Here is a 24,883-nt window from a genome sequence, read left to right as displayed (position 1 = left end):
CCCATTCCAGTTTACAGTAGAATACTCCAATTATGGTAGGGTGTCAGTTGAACAATATAGCAGTTCTACATCATTTCCATTGTAATTATATAGACTATTATGTGCCGTGTCCAAGCCACAGAAATTATTCTGAAGGATCATCACCATAGATTCCCAATAAAACTTTCAGTATGTAAGAACAAGTGAAGGCCAACAGACTTTCATAAATAAGGTTGATGCTGTAAGTGGTGAAATTGATGGTTTTTACATGGTAAATCAAACTTCAGTCTGTACTTTGAATATGAAAGAATATGAAACTGACTAGTAAGCAGATAGATTTAAAAGGTTGTAGTTATCTTTTTATAGAGAGATTATGAAATAAATTTGTTACTTCTTTGCATGGGCTTAGTCCAGGTTAGTATACATACTAGCTACATCAAATTAAGTCATACTTGTTGAAAAAATTGAAAAAGTATGATGATGAGCACCTAGAAAACAAACTAAATAGTGTACAAATCATTGCCTATTGGAGGAATTGCTTGACTGTGTGATTCAAAAGTCTGCTTAATTGAAATGAAGCACATGAGACACTAGGAAAGGAAGAGAAGAATTTTCATAATGGCTTTTATTGTTTACTACCTAATAGTTTAGTTACAGACTAGGAATGAAAATCATAATTGGGTAGAGTGAGAATAAACTGGAATAAATTTGCCAATGCTTAATCTCAGGAGATATTCTTTAACATGCACTTATTACATGTATATAATTTTAGAGTGGGGTGTGATGTTAAAAGGTTAGTATTTTTGTTATTGTTCTGAATACTCCTTTTTTATTTAGAGAAGCTAGATAATTTGTAATATAAACGCTACTTCCACTTGAGCTTTTTGTGCAGTGTCAGTGGAAGCTCTTCATTGTAATAGATTATATATACTAAATGAAAAAGTGGTCTCTATTCCTGCTGTCTTAAGGGAACACCCGTAAATGGATCTCAAAATTAAACTTTGTGCTCTTTTGCTAAAATACAGTTATGATGATGTAAAAGCTCTGTAAGCTTCTCTGTTAGCTCCTCAGTACCTGGAATGTAACAGCAAACATAAGGCTTACAGAAATAAGTGGAAGGTTCAGTGCTGATTATATTTCAATGGGTGCATGTAAGTGTGCAAGTGCAATGTTGTAAAAAATTAGGAAAATGAGGACATTAAACAATAATTGCAAATATTAACGCAAGCTTATAGAATAGGAAAAGCCGTGATTATACTCAGGCAGAGAAAAAGTCTGTCTGAATCAAAAAGAAAATGCAGAATTGTTTTTCTAGATTATAAAGATGCCCTCAAAGAATACAGGGGCAAAATGACAGGCTATCTTTATATTTTGCTTAGGTTAAGGATTAAAAAAAAAGCATGTTCAGCTCCAGTAGTCAGCACCTGGTTTAAAAGTTAGCAAAGAAGTAGGTAACTTGATGGCATATTAAAATGCAATGCATAAATTCATCTATTATTTGTAACCACGGCTCTTGATAATTTTGAATGATAACTCTCTGCTGAAATTTTAGGAAATGGTACTAGAGGTGAATAAGTGAATATCAGGGCAGAGACCTTAATGTTGTGATGGTATTGAAGTACAGACTGGAGAAGGTAGAAATAGTGTTATAAGGGAAAGCAACAGCTCAGAGATGATAGCAGTGCTCTTACGCCTGAGTCAGTCTGTGGCTTTCTGGTAGATGTACTGGAATGTACTCTGTAGGGCTGCTTTCAAAGGTACAAAGATGAGAGGAGTAAGAGTGAGAGAAAGGTACTCATCAGTGACCTGAGCTCATTGGACATTGACCTGGCTGTTGTGCAAGCTGACAACAAAGGTGTTTTGAAAGGCAAAGAGATTGTGGGAGATAAAAGTAATTTACTTGTGCTTTGGTTTACTTCCCCCACCCCCCCACCCCCAACCAGTGTCTTCCTTTCCCATCAGCAATACTTACAACTTTCATGTGTAAATGCATATCTGTCGTGGATATCTGGGCCTGCTTAGATGTTGCTAGCCTTAATTGTGTAGCCAGTTAAGCTTGCCTTTTTATGTGATTTTCCTTGCAGAAAAAACCACTAGCTTCTGGTCTGACAGAGGCATAAAAGCATAAACGTAGAGCCCCATTCAGGTACATACTAGATACACTCAAAGAGCAGATAAAGAAGGAATGTCATGCGGGGAGAGTCTGGTATATAAGAGCTTTCTAATTGCAGAATTTAGGTCTAGTTTAATTATCATAGAGTTGCTTGGCTTGTGGCTGTAATGACATGGTTTTAACTGTTTCTGTAAATTAAGGATAAAGCATTTAAACTGAGAGCAACTGGAAGTTTACCTCTTCATATTTTATATTCTTTGTATGAAAAAGGTGGATATTCTCTGAAGGCGAACTACCACAGCTGTAATTAACTGTGTAATAGAAAACTAACAAGGTTAAAAAAAAAAAAATTATTAAAAAGGATGTAGGCAGAAGATGGCTGTGCACATGTACACACAGCTCTACATTTTTTTCCTAAGGTTAAAAACATTTTGTAACCTTAGAGGAAAGTCACCATTGGAAAATGAGCTACAGTTACATCCAAGTGCAGTTCATCTGTTCAATAAAGACTGAGTTCGGTGACCCATGGAAGTCTGCAAAAGCCTTGCTGCTTGGACCTTGTGGTGCAGAATTTTTGCTGAATAGTCTTTCCAGTACATGGCATGTTATTTTTCTTACAGTTCAGCTGATTGAACAAGTGAGAGTACTGTGCTTATTTGCTTAATTAGTCTTATGTAAATGTATTTTTCATAAAATAATATAATTCTTTATAAACCTTTTGTAACTCTTTATAAACTACTAACGTACTTCTGTTTTATTTTTGTAATATAGTTGATGTTTTTTGGAATCTTTTTGTGCCTGGATGCTTTTCTGTATGTATTCACCCTGCTTCCTTTGAGAGTTTTTCTGGCAATGTTCCGGTTCATCACTTTGCCTTGCTATGGCTTACGGTAAGTTGATTCAAGAGAAAGGTGTTGATACACTTAAATAATGTTTCTCTGTTTATGTGTGTGCTTAATTTTATGGCTTTTCAGTGCCATTTGAACTACTAATGACTTCTTCCACTGAAAGTAGAAGTTTTGGTCTAAACTAGCCCAAGCAAAGGTGTGTGGGACCTTAAAGCTTTGCCACCAGGCACTAACTGTCATCGTTGTTTCCTTCAGACACAACAGTTTGATAACAGCACCACTTAGGCATATTCAGGTTAGTAAAGGACAGAGATGTAACCTTACCCTATAGTTTTGTTCTTTTAACTAACATCTATTTGAACAGTGTTTTGAGATTTCTTAGACTTGAGTTAATGACTTGGTTCATGTCTTTTGATAGACTCTCTGATATTGAAACAAACATTTGATTTTTTCACAAAAACAAAAGTTTTCCTTATTTCCATGGTAAACTTTGCCCAAAGGATCCCTGTGTAAAATTTGTTATTTTCTTTCCTTCAGAGAGTCTTAGAGAGTAATTGGATGGGACTAACTAATCAGAGTAATAGTAAGAAATTTTAGATCTTAACCCCTTGCTTTTTTTTCAGATCAATACTAAGAAGAAGTTGCTAATACATAGGATTTTTGCTTTGCCTTTCTGGTGAAGGCATCAAAAATTGGATAGAATTAATTTCCTTGATAAAAGTTGCTACTTCGTGATAAAGCTGGTTATGTAAGTCTTAAGTGTAGCCTAAAAGAGGAGGAGTATTTGTATTGATGTTGTACTTTTTCCTTGAATAAATAAGGACTTCAGGCTTTTCATTCTGGATTCCCCCAAACTTTTAAGTTAATTTATGGTAGCCGATTTGTTTATTTATTTACTTCTAAAATTGAGTTGCTTGCATTTGCATTATTAATAGTCTTTTATATGTGAAGTGCTTTTAGATTCATAGTTTAGAGTGTATATTCTGATTAGAGCAAATGCTAGTCTAGTTGCATAAGAAATAATAATTTATAGTCTTAAGCTGAAATGTTTACACTTGGGTGATGCTTAACATAGGCACTAGGTGGCAGTCTCTAATATTTTATTGTGCTGCTAATTTTGAGCTGAATCTCAGACTTTCATTATGTTAAAAGTTTTCCTAGCAGTGTAAAAAATATGGCAGCTATTTAGTTTTAACCTGATGACAAGTCAAATTCTATGCCTATTTGTAAATATGGATGGATGCTATTGCTAAAATATTAAAATTAAGGTAAATGTAATGGATTTTAATCTATCATTTGGATCTTACTACTTTTTCCTGTTTTAAAGTGTTCTTCCTTGTCTATAAACTCAGCTTTGCTTTTGACAAACAAATTTGATGCTCTTCTGAAATTACAATTAAAAATTTGAAAGACCAGTTGCTGGTTTGGGGTATTGTTCAATACACTGAAGAAAGCAATGTTGAAAATACCATATACACTCACGTGTGTGTGTATATGTGTGTATATATGTGTACACACACCTGAAATGTTAAAACTTAGTCTGCTTGCTTGACAGTATTTTTAGTATGCAAGGCAGGATAGAATGCAGTTAAATCTTATTAACTTGGCTATGTTAACTTTAAAGTGTTATCAGGTAAGATGCAGTGAAACTGAGATCATCTTGAGTGAAGAAAGCTTTATTTTTGTAACAACTCCTGAAGCAATTTCTTCTGTCAGTTTCCTCAAATGTTTATGGAATTCATTTCCCTAGAATCTCTTTACTTGTTCACTACTTGAGGCTTTGTCTAATTCATTAATGTTTTAAAGTTGGTGGCTTTCTATTGGATGGTTCGCAATTCATGTTTATAGTATGTAATGGAACTTTTTCAGATATAGTGATTCTTATTTCCAAATATTCAGAACGTGTACTTTGCTTTTTGGGATTTTTTGTTGTTGTTGTTGTTGTTCTAGTTATGCTGATTTGATTTGTTATGGGGAAAAAAAAATTTGGGATATTCTTCTAGCTCAGGAAATACATTTTTATGTGTTTGTAACAAAATAGAGTTCAATAGGTAAAACACATCTGTAATTATAAAAGGTACTTATAAAGCAGGTGGCTGTTTATCTTTTAGCTTGCTCTTCCTCACAAATGTCAAGTAAGTGTTGAGAGACATGACTAGTTGTTATTTGAACCTGCCACATCATATTCCATTCTGTGTAGTAAATAAAAGTGCTCCTCCCTTCATCTTGACTTTTTTCTCAACATCTCAGTGAAGTGATTGAGCAGTGAGTGTTCTGTCTCCCTCCCAGTTTACTCCAGTTCCATCTATTTCATCACAACTCTTTCTGCTCTTCTCAGTGTAGAAAAAGTTTATATTACCCATTATTTCTTTAAAACAATAAAACCACATCTTATGTAAGATCGGCTAATTCCTGTCTATGGTATTGTGTGCAGTGCTTAAATGTAGGGGGAGTGCTTTATAGCCTGTTCCACATGTTTTAATATTCCGGTTTACAGAGCTCTGAAAGGGAACAAAGAGTAACGTATCTTAAGGAAATTTGTTTCTTTTTTCTCCCTAGACAGTGTAAGTGCTTCAGTTTGCTAAGTCGTCATTCCTCATCACTTGATCTTTCCTCTTGAGTAAGTTTAGTTCTGTGTATTTGTCAGAGCTACATTGGTGTTAACATAGCTGTTTTAGAGAGACTCTAAATCTTTGAAAATTTCAGTCCGAAGGATCCAAGATTCTGTCATTAACTAAACTGCTGGTTAAATTGCTACGGTCAAACTGGCAGAGGCTGAATCATCAGATTGTGGTGGTTTTGGCAGGTGCAACTTCATTACTGCTGTGCTCTGTAAATAGTAGGGTGCTCTTAAAAAAATTAACAAACACTTCACAAAATTAAATTACGTCTTCTGAAATTACAAAAAAAAAAAAATCAGCTCTGCTGTATTTTCTTCCAAGTCATGGAAGGAAGTTTCCTAAATTATTCTCTTTGAATGTTACAAATTACTCTCATTTTATTAAAATACTCTTATATTTTAATATAAAGACATGAAAGCACATACTTTGCTGGAACAGCAAATCTAAGGTAGAGAGAGAAGTGGATCTGGTGGAGTTCTGTTCAGAATTACAGTCCTTGATGATGGGTTCCTAAAACTAACTCTACCTGTGGTTGAAACGTACGGTTTCCTTTTACAATTCAGGCACTTTTTTTTTTTATTAATACCTCAGACCCAGAGATTCTGGGCAGATTAATATCTCTGCTTGTTTTGGAGCACTTTTATAGAGCTAACTTTCTGTTTTTCTTGAAAACATGTTGCACACCAGTAAAAGCTCTTGTGGGAATGTGGAAAAGCTCTTCTGTATTATTTGAAAAACACCATGATATGAAAGCTAAAATGGTATGTTAGTGAAACTCTGATGGGACTCCCAGTTTGATTACACTTAAGAGAATTTTACATCTTGTCCACAAAGCAACTACGGACTTGTTATGGAAAGTGAGACTTTTTTTTTTCCCCTCCAAATTCTAGCTTTCTCAAGAAAATACAGTAGTAGATTATGAATTTTCTTATATGTGAAGATTGATTGACAAGATCTTTACATTTCTTCCATGTAGAAATAGATACAGATTATAAATGTGTTCTGTGTTTTTTACTCTGCTCTCTTCTCCCTGAAATAAGTGAATTTAGGTCCTGTCAGCAATAACATCATTAACTTCAGTTGTATTATATGTACCTCTTAAAATTCCCATTGCCCTCCTGTGAAATCATAGATTTATGCTTTTCATTAGGAAATAAATAGAACGGCATTACTTCAAGAAAGAAACTGTAGAAAGAAAGCATCTCAGGAAAAAAACCCCAAACAAACCAAAACAAACAAATATACTGGCATTCTTATTATGGGCATTATTTCTTTGTTCATATTATCAGGTTATTAAATAAATTTGAACCTCTGTTGCACACTTATTCCCAAGCCTATTTTTTTTTTTTTTTTGCTAAGGGCTATAGCTGTTAAATACATAAACTTCCTATTGTCTGGTTAAGTTCATTGAGAAAGTAGTGCACCGGTCCACCAAAATGTGTGGCTTTCTACCAACCAAAGCAAGCCAGGCGCATTCAGTATTTTCTGTAGTAAACTCTCAGATCAAGTACTCCTTTCTCCTTTCCATAACAGTGCATAGTGTAGCAACATTACAACCTTCTCTTTCTTTCTTTCTTGTAAATCAGACCGAAGGGAAGAGCACTTTCACTTCCTTTATAGGATGGAATGTGGTGTCACAGGGATTCCTCCTTGGTGAGTAAATCCTGATTTTCTTTTTCCTTCTATGCTGTCAGCCAAATTCACACATCTACATGTAATCAGTAAAAAGACTGATTACAAATGAATAGTATAGCTAAATTAACCAACATACTTCAAAGGACAGAACATGACTTAGTTGTAATAACCAAGACATGAAATTGATTCAGTGCTGTTTATGGTAGGTATATTTTCATATGTAACTTCGCATCATTGTGGAAGTAGGTTGTGATCTTAATAGATTTGAAACATTTTTTACATAGAGCACCTGTGGACCAGTTCGGCCCAATTTAAAACAGGGTATCTTGGAAAACTATAGCCCCTGCTGTACTTAGTTTATAGTGCCTTAAGCTTTTTTGCATTTATGCTAAGCAATGCTTCAGTCAGGTTCATAGCAATATTTTTGTGTGTATGTTAAGCAGTTTTTTGTAATGTTTAAATTTTGGGGAGTTCTGAAAGTTCATTGCAAGGTGTCTTAGTATTAGACTTGAAGCTTATTCTCTGCATAATAAAATACAGCACTTTAGCATATGTTCATTTACTGACTTCAGTTATAGTTGATTCTGTTGTTAAAAAAAGTAAAAGCTTAATGAAAGCTAATTCTAGTTGTCACTTATTTGAAACCTCATTTTTTTATTTATTTTGAGACAGCTCTCATCGGGGCCTAACAGCAAGGTTGGTTTCGTTTCATTCTTAGCATGGTCTCGTGCTGTGTCGTGTGCATGTAGAGGCTTTTTATTGTTTGAGAAATGAAATGCCATCTAATCTTGGCAAACTCAGCTCTCCGTATCTTAGAATTCTTCATTTGGGACATATTTTTATCAGCACTTAGCCTGTATATCTCACAATTTTACAACAGTGAAGTCCTGCGTACTGTAAGCTGTATCTGTTTTTAAAGTCTCAAACTGGATATTAGATTTGATCAAAGTAGCTTTTCTTCCTGAAGCCAAACTTAATTCCAAACTTGAGCATAATTGTAGGAAAATACTTCCAATAGTTCACTTTGCGCATTTTGAAAATTCTTATGTAGCTGTGTAGCTATATGGGCAAGTATGCCCTTCAGACAAACTTGCTTGGGTTTTGTTTTCCCTGACATCTTTGCTTAGTATGCTAACAGAAAAATATCCCTTTATGTGTTAATCTGATCATTCTTGTTAATGCTTCATATAAGATTAGAAACTTACGATACCACAGTATGTTAATGAAGGATACATTGAAGGATTAAGACTTTGATCAAGAGTAAATACTTACATGTAAAACAAAATCCCACAGTTCAGTTTTCATAAAAGTGTCTGTGATGTAGAAATGGAGAAAGAAAAGATACCTGAACAAAACTTTAACTAGACCACCATTTCAAGAGCTGAAATATATTATTAATTAATATAAACCTCAGTGGTTGTCTAGCTTTTTCAAAGTGTTAATATCAAATAAATAATACAGTTAGGTTTGCTGTAAAATACTTGCTCAAACTTGTAACCTCGGTGCTAAAACACTTTTTCAGTGCATTGTTAGCCAGACAATAAGCCTATATAAATGAAAAGGTTTTTTTAATAGTGTAAAGTACAGTAGCATTTATAGAAATAATACTGTTATCTTTAGAGTTTATAAATATATGCAGATGGTTAAGTTCATTATTAAGCTTAAAATATCCATTATTGCAATGATAGTGTATTCATATCTTTAAGTTACTGTATCTGTGACATCAGTATTGGAAATTTTGTCTGTGCTAACGACAAAGGAGTAATTGTTTAGAGTAATCAGAATTATTTGGATGAGACCGTACTAAAGGAACCAATTGAAAATGCAGTCATCCTGTTGGACATCTTTAAACTGTAAAATTAATCAAGAAAAATGTATTGAATTTCTGTTGGTTTATAAAAACCAAAACCAACAACCAAAAACCAAACAACTGTACAGGGTGACTGGGAAACCAAATCTAATCAGAGTAGTGAAGATTTGAGGAACACCAGAAAGTCTGAAAGACAAAAGTAAAGAAGTCATATGATAGCATATGACAGTCTGTGCAGAGTTAAGTTTAAAATAATCTATGCAGAGTGCTTATGCATCAGATGCTAAAATAATTAAGTACTCAGACAAGTATACTTGTCTACAGATTACTTTGTATACAATGTAGTGAAAACATTATTCATTTTGCGATGACAGTTGCAGATAAGCATACCATAGGTGGCTCTAGTGAGATTTTTAGACTTTTTTATACAGTAAGAACAAATTCCTGCTTGTCCTGGGGTGCATTTTATGTTCCAAATGGTTTAACCACTTTAAATTCAATAAGTAAGGCTTATTAAAACACTTAACACCCGATCTTGGGTTTTTTTGGAAGTCAGTCACTTAAGCAAACTTGTGCATTAGCTGCCTGTGATTTGTAACATATTAAAGCCAAATAGTAGTAAACTGTGATTTATTTTTAATTACGCTCTACTTAATGCTAAGTAACTTTTCATTATACAGCCTTTGGAACAAAAAAGGGATTGGTGGGGTAGATGCCAATACACTGAAAGCCTTCAGCTGTTTTGCTTCTTTAATAACTTAAAGGAAAAATACTGTGAAATCCAACATGCTGTTCAGCTGAAACAGCCACAAACATATATTGGTGGTATGAACATTTGTGTGGTAATGGCCCGTATGAATGATTGAACCTAATGTTTTTCAACCAGTAGATGGAGACAGAACTCTTATCACTGTATGAAATGTGGATCATGGCCTTTTGGGTATGGTATCATACCTTGAAAATGACAGTCAGGTAACTAGTTCCTTAAACTTTGACTTGTCCAAGGAGATTGCTTATGACGAACACTGTTTTTCACACCAAATTTTTCTTCACTGAGTAGCTGTTTTATGTATATCTTGAAATAAGTTTGACTCTTAATTTTGTAACACTTAGAGTGGGTTTTCTTACAAATGTCACAAGTAATCATGAAAAATTCTTAGATTTTTTTTTTTTTGTTCCTAAAATTTATAAAACAAATTTGTGGGTAGCCAGACTATTTGTTTATTCTAATTTGATAGTATTTTAATTTAATTTTATAGTATAGCAAGGTAATTCTTCCTAACTGTTTATAAGGGAAGTTGCTTGGGTTTAGCTTTCTAAGGGGGAAGACATACACAGATCCAGTGGTTTTCTAAACAGAGGAAAGACTTAGATTTGCCTTTTCTAAACGTGTCTCAGGGTGGACAAACCATAAACTGGAAAGTTTGAAGAATGAGTGTTAAAACTTGAGCTTATGAATTGTGTTCAAAAAAGTAATTTTTTCTGTAACAGACCAGTTTTCTGAATTCCTGGTCCTTGGTTGATGTCAGTCTGTGCACTGTATAGATTTTGCTGCTGTTTCACTTTGAACTGCCTCAAACACTATGTGGTAAGCATTGAGCTTGGCGTGCTTCTCCTTTTGCTTATTGACTGGGCTGAAGTAGAAGCACGCTTTGGTGGAATAAGGAGGTATAGTAGTAGGGCTTGCACGTCACTTTCTTATACTAAAATGAATAATAAGCTTGTATATCCCCTTAAGCATGCATTTGTATAATTATATTATTTGGAGACATAAGGGTTTGTTTCAGTGGAGATTTTCTGTCAATTAGTAGACGTAATGGTAAATGTACCCAAAGGCTGAGGAGTTTGAAGATCTTGTTAAGTACATGCTGTAGAATATTGAAGTCCCTGCATGTGTCTTTTCTGTGTTGTCTTAATTTGCTAGTTAGTGTTACAGTTTGAGAGAGTTTATCCCTAGAGGAATGCTTGGATTTTCACTCTGAATTCCTGCAGATGGAAGGATCATCTCATGTTTAACAGCTCAGTGTATTCAGCAGTAGTAATAGTAAAGCAATACAATATTTTATGTAGCAGATAATAGAAAGAATGGATAAGCCTTACTCTTCACTATTAAGGTACTTTGATGTTTGAATGAGTTTAATTTAAAAATTTGATTCCTTGGTAGTCTAGTCTGTACAGCTAAACATGGGAACTTGAGACTTAGCATAATGAAGCCACTTGTAAAATTCTGTAAAGAGCATCTTGGAGGGCGTGACCTATAGCAAAAATGTTAGAAGTAGTAATGGAATAATGGCAGAAAATAATTAGGTGAAAAGACAGAAATCGTGTATCTTAAGGCGTGTTTGAAGGACAGTCCAAATGCCCTGAACCTGTGTATTTACTGGTTTATGAGAGGTGAAAGTTGTAATTTAAGTTATATGCAGCTGTGTAATCAGCCAAATTGTGAAACACTTCACATAACATTATTTCTGGAATCTGGTAGGATATTAGAGTAACTGCATCTTGGACAAAGGCTCTCATGGTACTATCTTTTAAGAGCGGAGTTCACTAAAGCCAGGAAGGTGTTAATATTTAATTCACTTCTGCAGCATCACTGTATGCCTGGGATATCTTTGAAGGAAAAGACCAACTGATTTCTACAGAAAGATTCTACTGCTTGCGGTTTTGTAACCAGAATGATTAAATATAAAATAAGATAGTTGTTACGCTCTTTATTTATTGTCCTCCTTTTCTCACTCATGAGTAAAAGCACCCGTAACTAATTTTAATGTGAAACCTTTCCCTCTGTATTCTGTCACACTTCATGCACAACTGTAAAACTACAAAATCTCTTGAAATGGGCTAAGCTGTTTCAGCTTCTCGTATCTCTGTTCAGTGGTTTCTGGAGTTGTACAGTAGCTCAGTATTGTCTAGTTCTTACCTCTTGGCTCCCTACTTTCAAATGAGATATTGAAAGTATTGTCAGCGCTATGCTATATGTTTCTTGTGTGTTTCTTGACCTTTGTATAGTTGTCATAGCTTGGCCGATATGAGCTTTTTTCTTTGGTTTTTTTTTTTTTTTTTGAGGTTCTGTAGTACTCATGGTGTGGATGAATACAACATTATGAATTTGTATGTGATGTTAATCACGAGGTCTGATTACTTAGTGCTCAAGATTGTTCTGAAAGTACTTTCCAGTGTTGGCACTGAGTAGTTACTGGAGACAATAAGTAGAAGCATATAGTGAGAAAAATGAAGGCAGAAAATGTAATGTGTGTAATGGGTGGGCTAAGACTTTCTGTAAGAGACATAAAATCACATCAGCCTGCGTGTGTTTCTATGTATTAAACAGTTTAATGCAAAGGATAGGAATGATTTGTGTCAAATACAGATTGAACCAATGTGAGCCTGATCATGTACTAAAACTGCAATGTTCAGTTCTCACTGAACACTGACTACATCATTTCATAACTGCAGGCTTTGCAGTTAGTTCTGTGTATTTGCCAAAAGGTGACAAATCATTAGACTTAATCCATTTACTTGATTTCCTTGGCTTTGTAGGAAATAATTATCCCTAGCCCATATTATATTCAGAGCCACACCTCAAAATCCTTTTGTAAATGTTATTAGCCAGAGCGGAAAAGGATTCTGCTGCAATAAAAGTGCTTTTGTGGATTTATGCAGTAGTCATGGTTAATCTCTCTGAATCGGAAACATGTTAGTTGTAGACCATAGATTACTTGCCTAGTCAATATGAAGGGGTCTGTCTTAGGGTACAATGAAAGAACACTGGCTTGTATTTTAAATGCCAGGATCTTCTTACTCTTCTCACTTTCTAGAAAGCAGTTTTCTGTACTCAGCCTTTGCAATAATCCCTTGTACTGACTAGGGGTTAGAGATACTGACAGCTCTTCTGTCATCAAACTGAGTAAATTGAAAATGTGAGGATATTTTTGCGACTTCTTTTAAAGATGTCTTTTGCAGAAGTTGTCACAGCATTACTGTTGGTTCTGCTTCTCATGTGGATGAGAAGCACAAGAAGTTATTGCACAACTTTGAATAGAACATTAATAGAGTGTATTTTTAGTTAAAACATCAGAAAAAGAATGAATGGACTGTTTACTGCAGTTTTTTCTGGATATACGGACTACTGAGAAACTAAATCCAAGTCACTTTGAGAGGTAAAATTCTCTAAAAATGTTATTTGAATGTACTCTATTCTACAAAAGCTTAATTCCAGTAAGGCACAGCAATCAAGTGTAGTTGATCTGACCCTTTTGGGCAGCCTATGAATTGAATCATATGATATTCAGTTTGTTCTGTATACAGCAGGTTCTCAAAATATGTTCATGTTTCCAGTGCATAGGATGCTGTGTGCAAGTTTGGATGCACCTTCATATGGCATTAGTCTCCTGAGTTAGTTTTCAGAGTTGAGACCACCTTTAGAAGAGCAGTTGTGCTCTTGATTGTGTGTAGTCCGTCCTTAGAGTTTGTATTCCCCTGTGATGGTTGCTCTCTGCATTTACACTGGCTTCCCCTAAGTTGGTTTTACTCAAGGGAGCATAGTCCTACTGATGAAAATCAACACAAGCAGAAGAGTGACAGGGTTAACAGTACAGAATAACTCTGACTTGTGACTGTACTGGTGGTTGAGCGTCTTTGATGTTATTTGTAACCCAGAAAACCTTTAACATGATAATTTTGAGTCTGTATGGGTTTGTGGACATCAAAGCATTTTTCTGTGAGAAATTTCTAGGCTGCTTCAGAAACTTCATAAACAACAGGTACTGCTTACTAGTGCATTTCAACAAGAGACCATACCATCATAAAAATTGGTGCCTTGCCAAACTTTCAAAACATAGACTTTTGAAGTGGGTGTCTCTTTTTGCTAGTCAGGTTTTCTCTACCAGGTACTCACTACTTCTCTAATGGTAAGGTGTCAGCTGAAAGAATGAAGATGCTGGGTTTTTTGAGTAACAAATTCCAATTCTCTTTTTCAAATACTAAGACCTAGCATTACTCTTGTGGAGTTATACTACCTTTGCCATTTTATCCCAGTCTGCATTGCGAAGGCTGAGTGTTGGCTGGGGGACTTGTACTGAAATGACTCTAAGTACATTTCCAAAATTGAAGTTAGGTTGGAGAAAAAGGAACATGCTGTGTTGCTCAGCATATGAGTGGTAATCATAATCATGGGCTTGCTTAAATAGTATTAATGTTTCAATATATGCTAATATATTTAAATAAGTATAATCATTTAAGTCAGATGTAGTTAAATAGGGCAGTAAACTTTCAAAATGTAATTTTGCAGGTTGGAGAGGGTGCTTTTTTTTTTTTTGTGTCATGCAAGGGCATAGGTTCTTTAAGCAGCAGGCAAATACTGGATGTGCTGGAAAATGGACCCTTTCAGTTTTCTTTAAGTTTTTAAATTGGTGTTTTCAGTTAAAACTCAGTTGGGGTTGGAAAGGAAGAAAATTCACCCAGGCTTTTTGTCAAGGACTTAGTCTGAAATAAAATGTGGTGTGGTTACTGTTACTGGATGACTTCTGAGAGCAAGAAAATGTCTCTTAGGGCGAGAAAGCCACTCTAAGCAGTTCTGGTGTGCTGGACCAGCTTGAATTCTATTATTTAGAATATAATTAATTTTAATACAGATTATGCCGTAAAAAGTATATAATAAAAGGAGCAGTTCATCTCTGTTCAAAGTGTAATAATGTAAATCTGAGAGTTCTGGAAACTTTCTCGCTCATATTCCTAGAATGAACGTGATCTATTTGCCCATTGTAGAATGACGCTGTGTGGTTCCATGAGTGTTATAATGCATGAATGCTGTCTTCAGGGCTTTTTTCTTTTGAATGGAAGACAATAAAGAAACCCGAAGTATGACACTCTAGCTCTGATGTTGTATTTAAGTAGAATGAGTCAGGTAGCTGGGATTTTTTACCTGTCTGTAGAATGTATTGACTACCAGAGGTCCTAAGTAACTGTTTGAATGTGTTTTAAAAACAGCATGAATTTTTATCAACTTACTCTAATTTTTTTCTAAACGTGTTATCAGTTTATGGGAGCATTGTCTAATCTCTGGATAACCTAGTGATTTAAGAATACAGAAAATGAAAATTCATAACTGGCATTCTGCTAATTGGTTCTGACTTTTGTGAAATGTTAACTTCTGCAAAAGCCTTTCAGTGTATATTAAAAATAAGGACATGTAATAGAAATTATTTCTCTATTTTTTAATATTTAATTCGAAGGCTTTTAAAATGTTTTGTGTCCTAGTAATACTAAACTAAGTAAATAGACAAGTAAATACTGCCTTGCAATTTCATTATGCTTATGGCTGCTGTTGTGGCAATTGAGATAAAGCTATTTTCTTCCTGTAGTTTTAGTTTATAGGATGAAACTGTGTAATGATTCATTTAGTTTTCTGGGTTACTTGTGAGACTATAAATGGATAACTTCTGCATTGGTTCAAGATCAACCTCAAGCTCTGATGTCAAATTGTTTGCATTTACTGCTGCAGAGCTTAGAGCTAAAAGAAGATAAGGAATTGCGTTTAGAACATGTTCCTCGGCATCTGGTTCATTATACTGAAATTGAAGATGTCTTCTTCATTTCTTTTTCTTTTGGTTATAGCAAATACAATTTCTGTAACTGAGGAAGTCAAAATGATAAGTGGAATTGGCTGGTAGAGGGAAGGCAAATTAAAAACCAAAGGGCATGCATGTGGAAGGTTCTTAACCAAGTGGGAGCTCTTACCCGACAAATACAGTATTTTAACTAAATGGATGTGGCAGATAAGAGAATGTGATCCTGTTCAGGAGTGTGATCTCTAAATGTGTATCACGGTCATGGTGTTCCTTTTGTGTTGGCGTGAGGGGCAGGGGAAAGGGCAATAATAAACTACATTGAAATATACCCTTGATTAACAGCTTCTGTAAATTCCTATTGACTTGGTAACATTTGTATTTTGTGGGTATATGGCATTTAGTGGAACTTTTTGCCCTTTGTGTTTCAGTGATAGACGTTTGCTACAACCTGCTCAGGTATGTGACATTCTCAAGGGAGTTATACTGGTCATCTGCTACTTCATGATGCACTATGTTGACTACTCTATGATGTATCATCTGATAAGGGGACAGTCTGTCATAAAGCTCTACATCATCTATAACATGCTTGAGGTAAGAATGTTGGCATCAGAATATCAAGCATGCTTTTATTAGACTATCTAAAATGTTGTTGTGTTACAGTATTTGTACTTAGCATATGTCAAATATTGTATTCTCACAAATGTGTACACACCCATGATAAGAAGCCTAGATGCAGTGAAACGGGCAAGTTAGTGAAAAACAAGTTTTGTAGATATTGTTTCATATTGCCTAATTCCTGGAGCTTATTAATCAATTTAGTTGAATGAAAATTGAGAACTGGAAGTGGAAGAAGAAATGTTTTAAACTGAAATGCAAGAAATGGAATGAATGAGGTTTTGAACTAATTGAGAAAAGTAGAAACTATTGATTTGAAACAGTGATAAGATCCTGAGAGAGAGCAGAGAAGGAAAATGGTAGAAGACATGGAATTTGGTTTTTAATTCTTCATTATGGAAGTATAGCTTTCATTGTATGCAAGGGCACATGTTACTGCTTAACCTGTCTCAGTCCTGGCTAGCAGGCAAAAGTCTGAGTACATAGAAAATCAGTTGAATGAATGTAGTGAAACAAGAAAAGTAAATTCTGGTTTGGGAGATAAGATAAAGAAATTCTGGGGAAAAAAATTGTTTCTGTTCTATTAATGTAAAGCATGAGGTTTTTAATTGCACTTCTATGATCAACGATTCACAAAGTAAATAATGTTTTCATAGCTACAATCTTATCTCCACCGTGCAAATATAGGACATATTAGGAATACGACCTCTTAAAAGGACTCAATGAGAGCTTTGTACACAAGAGTTACTCTACTAGGATTCTGGGATCTCTGAATAACATTAATCCTTGTTTGGACATCTGTTGCACCTTTGTTTGAAGACTGCTAAAATGGGGCTACACTTTGTGCAAAATCCAAATATTTTGTCTGAAGACATTTGTTCTTTCCTCATAAAATATGACAATATTGCATAAGGAACACACCATTATCCTAAGCAAAATAAATATCATACAAGCTACCTCAGTAGTTTATTTATAGGTTTTTGTTTCCTTTGATTTTAGATTTGCTGAAAAACATGTGCAAATATTAAATTGGCACTGAGTTACTGTGTGGATTTTAGTTGTGTTGGGAAATATTCATCCATATATAGTTCCATAATCTGTGAGAGATTATCACTTATGAAATAAATCCATGTGCTCAAAATAGTAATTTCTCTATTTCAAGACTACTTCAAGTCACTTCTCTTAAAGCTGAGAAAGTACAGCACTATGTGCTTACCATGTAATTTGAGGAGAGACTGCGGTGTTTGCTGTGAATTGGAAGCCATGTGCCGTTCTGTTCTGAATGAAGAGTTGAGTTTCTTTGCTGTGTTTGGCAGAACCAGAAGTGTGTCTCAACTAAGAACTGCTGCCTGAGTTTTGTTGGTTTTTTGTTGGTTTTTTTTTTTGTTTTTTTGTTTTTTTTAGGAACGGAGAAAGTTTGTTACCACTCATAGTTATTAGAAAAATTACAATAGACTTTGAAGTTGGAAATGGTATTTAATTTCCATAGTGTCTCATGAAACCCACCATGCCAAACAGAGGGCGTGTTTTTTAAGGGGCTTTTTTACCATGGTAGGTCGCAGCCACAGTATTGGCAGAAAATGTCATGGGATCCATCTGAAAGACTTGATTGATAGCCAGCTTTCAACAGTTTGAATATTGGCTTGCTTAGACTACTTTGGTGAATTTTGTTAATAGTCTTTGCTACTAAAGCAAGCAATGCTTTTTAAGGAACTATAAAATAATCTTTTTTTTAAGTAATAAACTTTACGTTTTCACAATAGGAATATCTTTTTAATTTAGTTAAATCACTGAGCAGCAGAGATGTTTACAATGTCCTAATGTTTTCGGCTGTTGACAAGTCCAGGGAATTTTGTCCTGGACAGATATGAGGAATGCAAAATCTTCAAATTATGTGCTGAATGGTCCAGATAGACAGCCTAAGGGGAGCATTCAGCACATTTGGCTTAAATGACACTTTTCTTTTTTAGATTCAGACCCACCGGCTCCTGCTCCTTGTGAAGCCCCAGTGTGCGTTACGCTGGTGACAGCACTCACCATGGAATTCTGCTGGAGCCTGGAGCCGGCATGTAGGGTTTAGGTAAGTCACATATGGAAAAGCAAGCAACAATATTGTGTGGTGGGTTTTAATATTTTCTATCCTGTCAGCTAAGAAACAAGGACTATTTAAATAAAAAGGAAAGCAAAGCCACCATTTTCTCTATTAAAACCCTCACAATATTGTGAACAAAAACTTACCGAACTCCAAGCATTCTATAGTTGGTGTTACTGCACCAGGTGTAGTTACTCAATGGGTCATCACAATGAGCAGGAACCAAATAATGCAGACCAACTTAATTTACAAAATTTAAAAGCCGAAAACAATACCACTGTAAATATCTCTCAAACTGATGGGCTTTTGAACTTCAGATTTATGATAATTCATCAGCTCATGGTTTTGTTCATTTTATTTCATAGGTGATGCTTAAAGAGTAGCATATAATACAGTTTACTTGAGACATCCGGTCAAAATTTGTTTTAATTCAGTGTTCATGTTTTAGGAAACTTTAATAAATGTTGGCTTGAATAAGTTAAAGTATATGACTTCTCTCCCTTCAGTATCTTTACATTTAGAACTCTTAATTAACGAAGTCAGGAAATGATCACAAATCTAGGTTTACTTATGTTGTCCCGAGAACTTATTTTCTAGTCAATAGGTATGGTTCAATATTTGCAGGTATATCGTGCACCTAGTTCTATACTGCTACATGTTGTTTTTACACGTCCAAAATTTTTGTCTTACAGAAAGACAGTAAGAGGAAATATCAGTTGTCTTTATTAAGTAGAGATAATCAGTTTTTCATATTTAACTGTTTCCATTTGGTTGAGTTAGTAAGCAATGAAAGATATTTCTTTTTTTTAGCCAGATATGTGCCTTGTGATACTGAATTTAATTTTTGAAGTGCTATTTTTGTTGTCCTGTGCAGCTTAGTTTTTAAATTACTGAACTGTAGTGTATAGGCAGAAAAAATGTCTTTCCTTGTAATGATCTTCAGTTTTACATGTTTGCTGATGAAGTGTTGAGAACTGGTGGAACTCCGTGTGACCTTTCTTGCTGTGGTATTGAATTACAAGCTCAGATTGCTGTCCATGTTTTTCCTGCCTTATAATTACTGCTAGGGTTTTTTCCTACTTGTGCATATATTCTTTGGGTTACACTGCAGATGTTTGTAGTTTTTTCGAACTAATTTTCCCTTTTTGGCAGAATTTCTAGTCCCTCTTGATCACTTGCTGTTGTGTTATAGTACTTTTAATTTTGAATTCTGCATTATGCAGAGATATATATTGAGTATATGCTTTATTGCAAGATGTAAGGAAACAGTACAGCCAAATCTAATTTCAGTCCTTTTTGTACCTGCAAGCCGATGTTGTTCCCTATCACACATTTGAAATTTACTTTCCATTTTTTTTGTCCCTTATTAAACCCAGAGGGATGGGAAAAAACATTTAGGATAGTTTGATGCAGCATACATATTGCTTTATCAAAGGCTGAAGTTTGAACTGTACATGGATGTCTTCCCAGGAAGCATCTAAGATAACACTACATGGTTATATATTGTAAATACTGTTGAAAAAGGGACAGTAAATTTGAGAGGGAAGTAAGCTGCTGAGTATATGAAAGAAACAATATCACTGTGAAACCCAGAGTGGAAACGGAATGAACAAGGGATGGAAAGTGATAATTATGTGAAGCTTTTTTTAGGTTGAGCTGTACTTACAGTGGCATATTCAAATGTCGGAGAGAAAAATATTGCTTTAAGGCAGTAAAAAGTTCTTCTTGTTTAGGTGGCTGATCGTCTGTTTTCTTCATTTGGACAAGATATTTTGGATGCTCTTTATTGGACAGCTACAGAACCTAAGGAAAGGAAAAGAGCGCACATAGGTGTGATTCCTCACTTCTTCATGGCAGTGCTGTATGTCTGTATCCTTTTTCTTCAACAAATTGCAAAAGTTTCTAAATTAAATTACACAGTAATTGCTCGGCATTGTTTTATTTTAATATATTTGAAAAATTGATGGTATTCCTAAATCAGTGTTCCTTTACTTTCAAAGGAAGATTGCCAGTACTACAGGTTTTTAAAATGAATGAGCAAAACCTTTTAACCTGCTTTAAAAAAAAAAAAAAGCCCTTCATAATGGTATACCACTGCAGTAGTAGAGAGCTTTTTTTAATACCTAATGTGTAGTAAATGTAGTAAAGTGAGAAACAGTAATTGGATAGTTCATGGAAGTTTTGATTTCTGATTTGTATTTGAGTATTTTGGGTCACAGGGTTTGAAGACAGTGGGATTTTGTTATTTAGTGGAACACTACAAACGCCTAGCTTGAAAATATTTTCTTGAAATGAGGGGATACATTCGTGCATATTCAGGATGCAAATAAGTTTAGTGAGAAGTAGCCTTACAGTGAACTGATGAAAATGATCTGTAAAGAGATACATAGTCCGATAGATGTGGTGATGAATTTTAAATTCTTGTACTTTCCTCTGTGTCGTCTGAAATCTTTAGACTAATTCTGAATCTTTCTTCATCTCAGATTTTTTTCCTTCAGGTTGTATGGCTGTTTCTCCTGACTAATGTCATTGGGCTCTTTAGAACAAGAAAAACTAACAGAATTATTACATGCTGCAAAACACTGTGGGTACATTACATAAGTTTAATTACTGTCTTGCTGTAAATCTAGTTGACAGGGAGATAGAAAGTTTTTTTAAAATTTTGGAAGTAAAATAGGAAATTTGAGTTTTGGTGCTGTTCAGTACTGTTGTGCAGAAAAATTATTTCCAAATATGCTTCCTTAACCCTACTGTCTAGTCCTGCATGCTATTCTTATAATGGTTCAAGCAACAACCCTTAATGTGGCCTTCAACTCCCACAATAAATCACTGCTTACCATCATGATGTCCAATAATGTAAGTATGTAGCTTTATTTTATAGCTCCCCTCATTTTTTTCAGCATCCTTCATCTTTGTGTATCATATGTCTATTTGCATATTATTTGAGTGTCTGATTTGTTTATATCAATTTTTAGCAATAAAAACTAACTAACTTTTTTAAAATTGCAGTTCGTTGAAATAAAAGGAAGTGTTTTCAAGAAGTTTGAGAAGAACAATCTTTTTCAAATGTCAAATAGTGGTATGTATAGCTGTGCTAATCAGGAGAAAATGTGAAGTGAGGCTGATTTTTTGGGGTTTATTCATTTATTTAATATTATTGTTAAAACAGCTTGACCTTGGTGAATTCGAGTGCTCTGACTTGAATTCCTCATCTCCCCTATTACTGTTTGGTTCAGTGGGACGAAACTGGGATTCCACTTCCCGGAATGCTGTTTCTTCTTAAATGGCTAGTTTTTATTTGAGGTGCTAAAACAAACTGTTGGCTGTGTGCTAAAGGTATTATTAAATACGACTTTCAGATTTCAGTTATGGTATTCAAAATATCTATGCTTTGAAGTCTCTGAAGTCTTCTCTGTTTTCAAAAAGTTGACTTTGTGGTGTGCTGTGTTGACAGTGATCTCAGAATGCACGTTGTTTGGCAGTTGTAAGGATGGATTTTGAAATACTTTCCCCCCCCTAAAGAATGTAACGATGAAGTAGCTGGCTTATGAAGGAAATACCAGAGATGACTGTAACTTTTGACATGCTAGCAAGACAATAGTATAGGGTACTTAGAAACATGTTATGCTTCTGGCACTTCTTAACTGTGTTGCTACTCAGTGTGAAGTCTGGGAACTCTTATTCAGTGTGTATCATGAAGAAAAGCTGTTACAGGTATCCTTTGACGGAGGTTCTTTCTAACACCATCATCAGCCTTCTGAAATATTTGTCGAAATCTTGGTTTCAAAACGAATAGGAGAGATTGGACTTTAAGGTTGTACTAGAGCTTCTTTGTAATATTTTCTAATCTTTGAACATGACGGTTTCTGTTATTTTGTGCACATGACATTTTTGGTCAGAGCTATTTATACAGATAAGCAAACAAAATATATTTTTTTCATTACAGCTCCTAGTTGTTTAAACCAGAGAACTCAAATGCTCAATAGGTTAATAAAAATAATGTAACTACTTATTTAAAAACAGATGATTCAGATTTTTTTATCAAGAGTTAAACTTTCAGCAGGCTTGCTTCAGGTTTTGAATTCTGGCTATTGATGTGATTTTTCTGTAATTCATCTGCAAACTGCAATGATATTACATGCAAATGTTGATTGGCAATTGTTTTGTGATGCTTTGGATGAAAGACTATTTACATAAAAACTTAAATTAATCACATAACAGAAAAATTAGCACTAAATTTTAATCTACCTCATAGAAGTTCTTAAAAACCCCCCAAAATAATCTTCCCACCCAGGTTGATGAGTTGTTTATTCTGTGCTAATAGTATGTATTTTTGGTTCCAAGATTTAAATACTTATATTTTTTAAATTAAAGGTATTTAACTTTACCGTGAGAACATCTAAAAATGATGTTTACTGAAATATTGACAGAAAACATAGACGAGTTTTCTTAAATTTTCTCTCATTAATCACAATACTCACAGAAAATAGTTATAAGTATGCACCTAGCTCTCCTACTGAAAGGTGAGGCCTCTTTCTTGATTTAAATGTTGAAATAAATGAGGGACTGCTATTAGAAATGGCTGGTAATTTCCTTCATAAAAAGCACCTGCAATAGTATGCTAGAAGAAATGTATATCAATATTTTATTGCTAGACATTATTATTGAAGACCCGTAATAGCAATATCAGGTCTCCCTTTATCGCTTGGTGGAAAAAGTGATGCCATTCATTGTACCATATGGGGATGGAAGCAGGTGAGTACCTACATAGCAGAGTGCACAAAACAAGATAATTTATTCCCTTCAAACAGATAACTTTTCCTGGAATCACTTCTCAGTATGGTTATAAATAGCAGTGTTTTTCTTCACATAGGTAAATAACGTAGACAGGTTCTTAGGAGAGATTTTCACCTCTTTTGAACTTGAACAGATTTACTGCATCACAGCTTCAGTTAGGATGGATCAGTATTGCTTCAGTTCATGTATTTTGATAACTTTGTTATCCTTTAAATGTTTTATATCCTGCAGCTGAAATGGTAGTGCATCTGGGGTTGGCATGCTACGCCAATGCTATATCCTACCCCTGGAAGTGAGGCTAGTCTGGTCCTGTGGACTGAGCTTCCAGTTAGCCTTTGGAGTGCCTTCTGTGTCCTAGAACATATGCTTAAACTGCATGCTTGGACTGAACAAAGCTGCTAAAATAAAGCACTAAATACAGGGTGCCTGATGTATTTCCCACCTTTCTCTCAGTTTCTTCCAGCTGTTTTCTCAGGTCTGTAGTCTCTGCTGTAGGACAATGGCAACAGTAGCTGATTAAGCTTAGACAGACTGAATGGATGCCCCCTTGCCCCACTTTTTCTGGGGCTCTGCTCAAAATATTATTGTTGTTTCAAACATATGGTTTAAATTCAGTGAAAAGGCACTGATTAGTACAGAGAAGCTAAATGTACTAATTCTTGGGGGAGGGGAGATAAGGTCAGTCTCCTAGAGGCATCTGAGGAACTTGTCACGAATAGGTGAAACTCCCTTCTTATTTAACATGTTAATCCAAAGAAAAATATGAACTAGCAGAAAAGTAAGATATCAGTGATCTCAAGAGTAGACATTGTGATCAAGCAAAATTGCTACAAATAGAATTAGAAAGCAAATAATCTTGTGAATAGAAGCATGAAAACAGAAATGAACTGTTTCAGTTGTACTTCGTAAGACATGTCCTATATCATGCATTGAAATACTTTGCAGAGCTCTGCATGGTATTAAAGACACTATGTAGTAAGACACCAGGATGTGAAGTGCCACCAAGCTACCAGTTTAGATCTGGAAATTATGAAATCATTTTCACTTGGCATAGTGCTCAGCACTGGCTTGTGGATAGCAAGATGATGTGTGGCTGTATTCTTTTTCCCAGTATTTCCAGTTCTGGGCTTTGTGTCAGTCAGTGATCCTTCTCACCTTCGTATGGTCATTTAAAATTCTGCTGTAACAGCTAATTCATTAAAACTTTGGGACTAAAAGAACTGAGAGTCATCTACATAAAAACTAATTGAATAGACCATGAGATATACATTGGTTACAGTTATCTAACAAAACCAAACCTGTTATCTTTTAGGTGCAGGAGGTCAGCAAAGATCTTGGGGTTCATATAGCAGCTTGAGATTGTAGCTGCAGAATCCGATTTCAATCATATCGGCTCCTGCAGCTTTGATTTGTCAGCCACAGCAAAACTACTTTCACATTGTCAACCTGACTTTCACTAGGAAATTTGTGTACACCCAGGCAATCTAAACACTGGCCATTGGAAGAGACTCCTATACAGAAGACCTTAGATTTGTTGTAGCAAGAAGAAATATTTCCCTAAACTTAAATGGTATATTCTCTTTTTGATATAGAAATCTGTAAGCTAATTTTGCAGAGTTCACGATTAGTGAATGAGGAGACGAAAATTATAAAGAGAAGCTCTTTCATCATTGTTGAAAGCACAGCATGCTGCCTTCCTTTATGCTTTTAAATGTTTTATTTTAATTTCAAGCTGTGCTCTAAATTTTTCACAAAACACAGTTGTACGTCATCTAAAGTAGTACATTAGGTGCAGTGCGTTATG

At 34.9% G+C, this 24,883-nt stretch overlaps 1 protein-coding gene across 2 annotated transcripts in view; it reads left to right on the top strand.

Annotated features, from left to right (window-relative positions):
- The window catches only part of TAPT1 (transmembrane anterior posterior transformation 1), a 52,199-nt gene that overhangs the window by 6,807 nt on the left and 20,509 nt on the right, over positions 1 to 24,883 (top strand). Inside the window, exons 3-8 of one of the 2 annotated variants that reach the window (XM_087735688.1) lie at positions 2,864 to 2,982; positions 7,869 to 7,892; positions 16,004 to 16,166; positions 20,016 to 20,151; positions 21,041 to 21,138; positions 21,292 to 21,361. In XM_087735688.1, the coding sequence (XP_087591814.1) occupies positions 2,864 to 2,982; positions 7,869 to 7,892; positions 16,004 to 16,166; positions 20,016 to 20,151; positions 21,041 to 21,138; positions 21,292 to 21,361 (610 nt within the window). The remainder of the gene's footprint in view (positions 1 to 2,863; positions 2,983 to 7,868; positions 7,893 to 16,003; positions 16,167 to 20,015; positions 20,152 to 21,040; positions 21,139 to 21,291; positions 21,362 to 24,883) is intronic. The other variant, XM_087735689.1, reaches the window with a different exon arrangement.

The sequence above is a fragment of the Nipponia nippon genome, unplaced genomic scaffold (genome assembly GCF_047370975.1).
Source record: "Nipponia nippon isolate SJK-2023a ecotype South Korea unplaced genomic scaffold, ASM4737097v1 scaffold_6, whole genome shotgun sequence".
In the NCBI taxonomy this organism is placed as follows: Eukaryota; Metazoa; Chordata; class Aves; order Pelecaniformes; family Threskiornithidae; genus Nipponia; species Nipponia nippon.
Note: the sequence above shows the minus strand (reverse complement) of the source record. Positions and strands in the feature narration are given on the sequence as shown.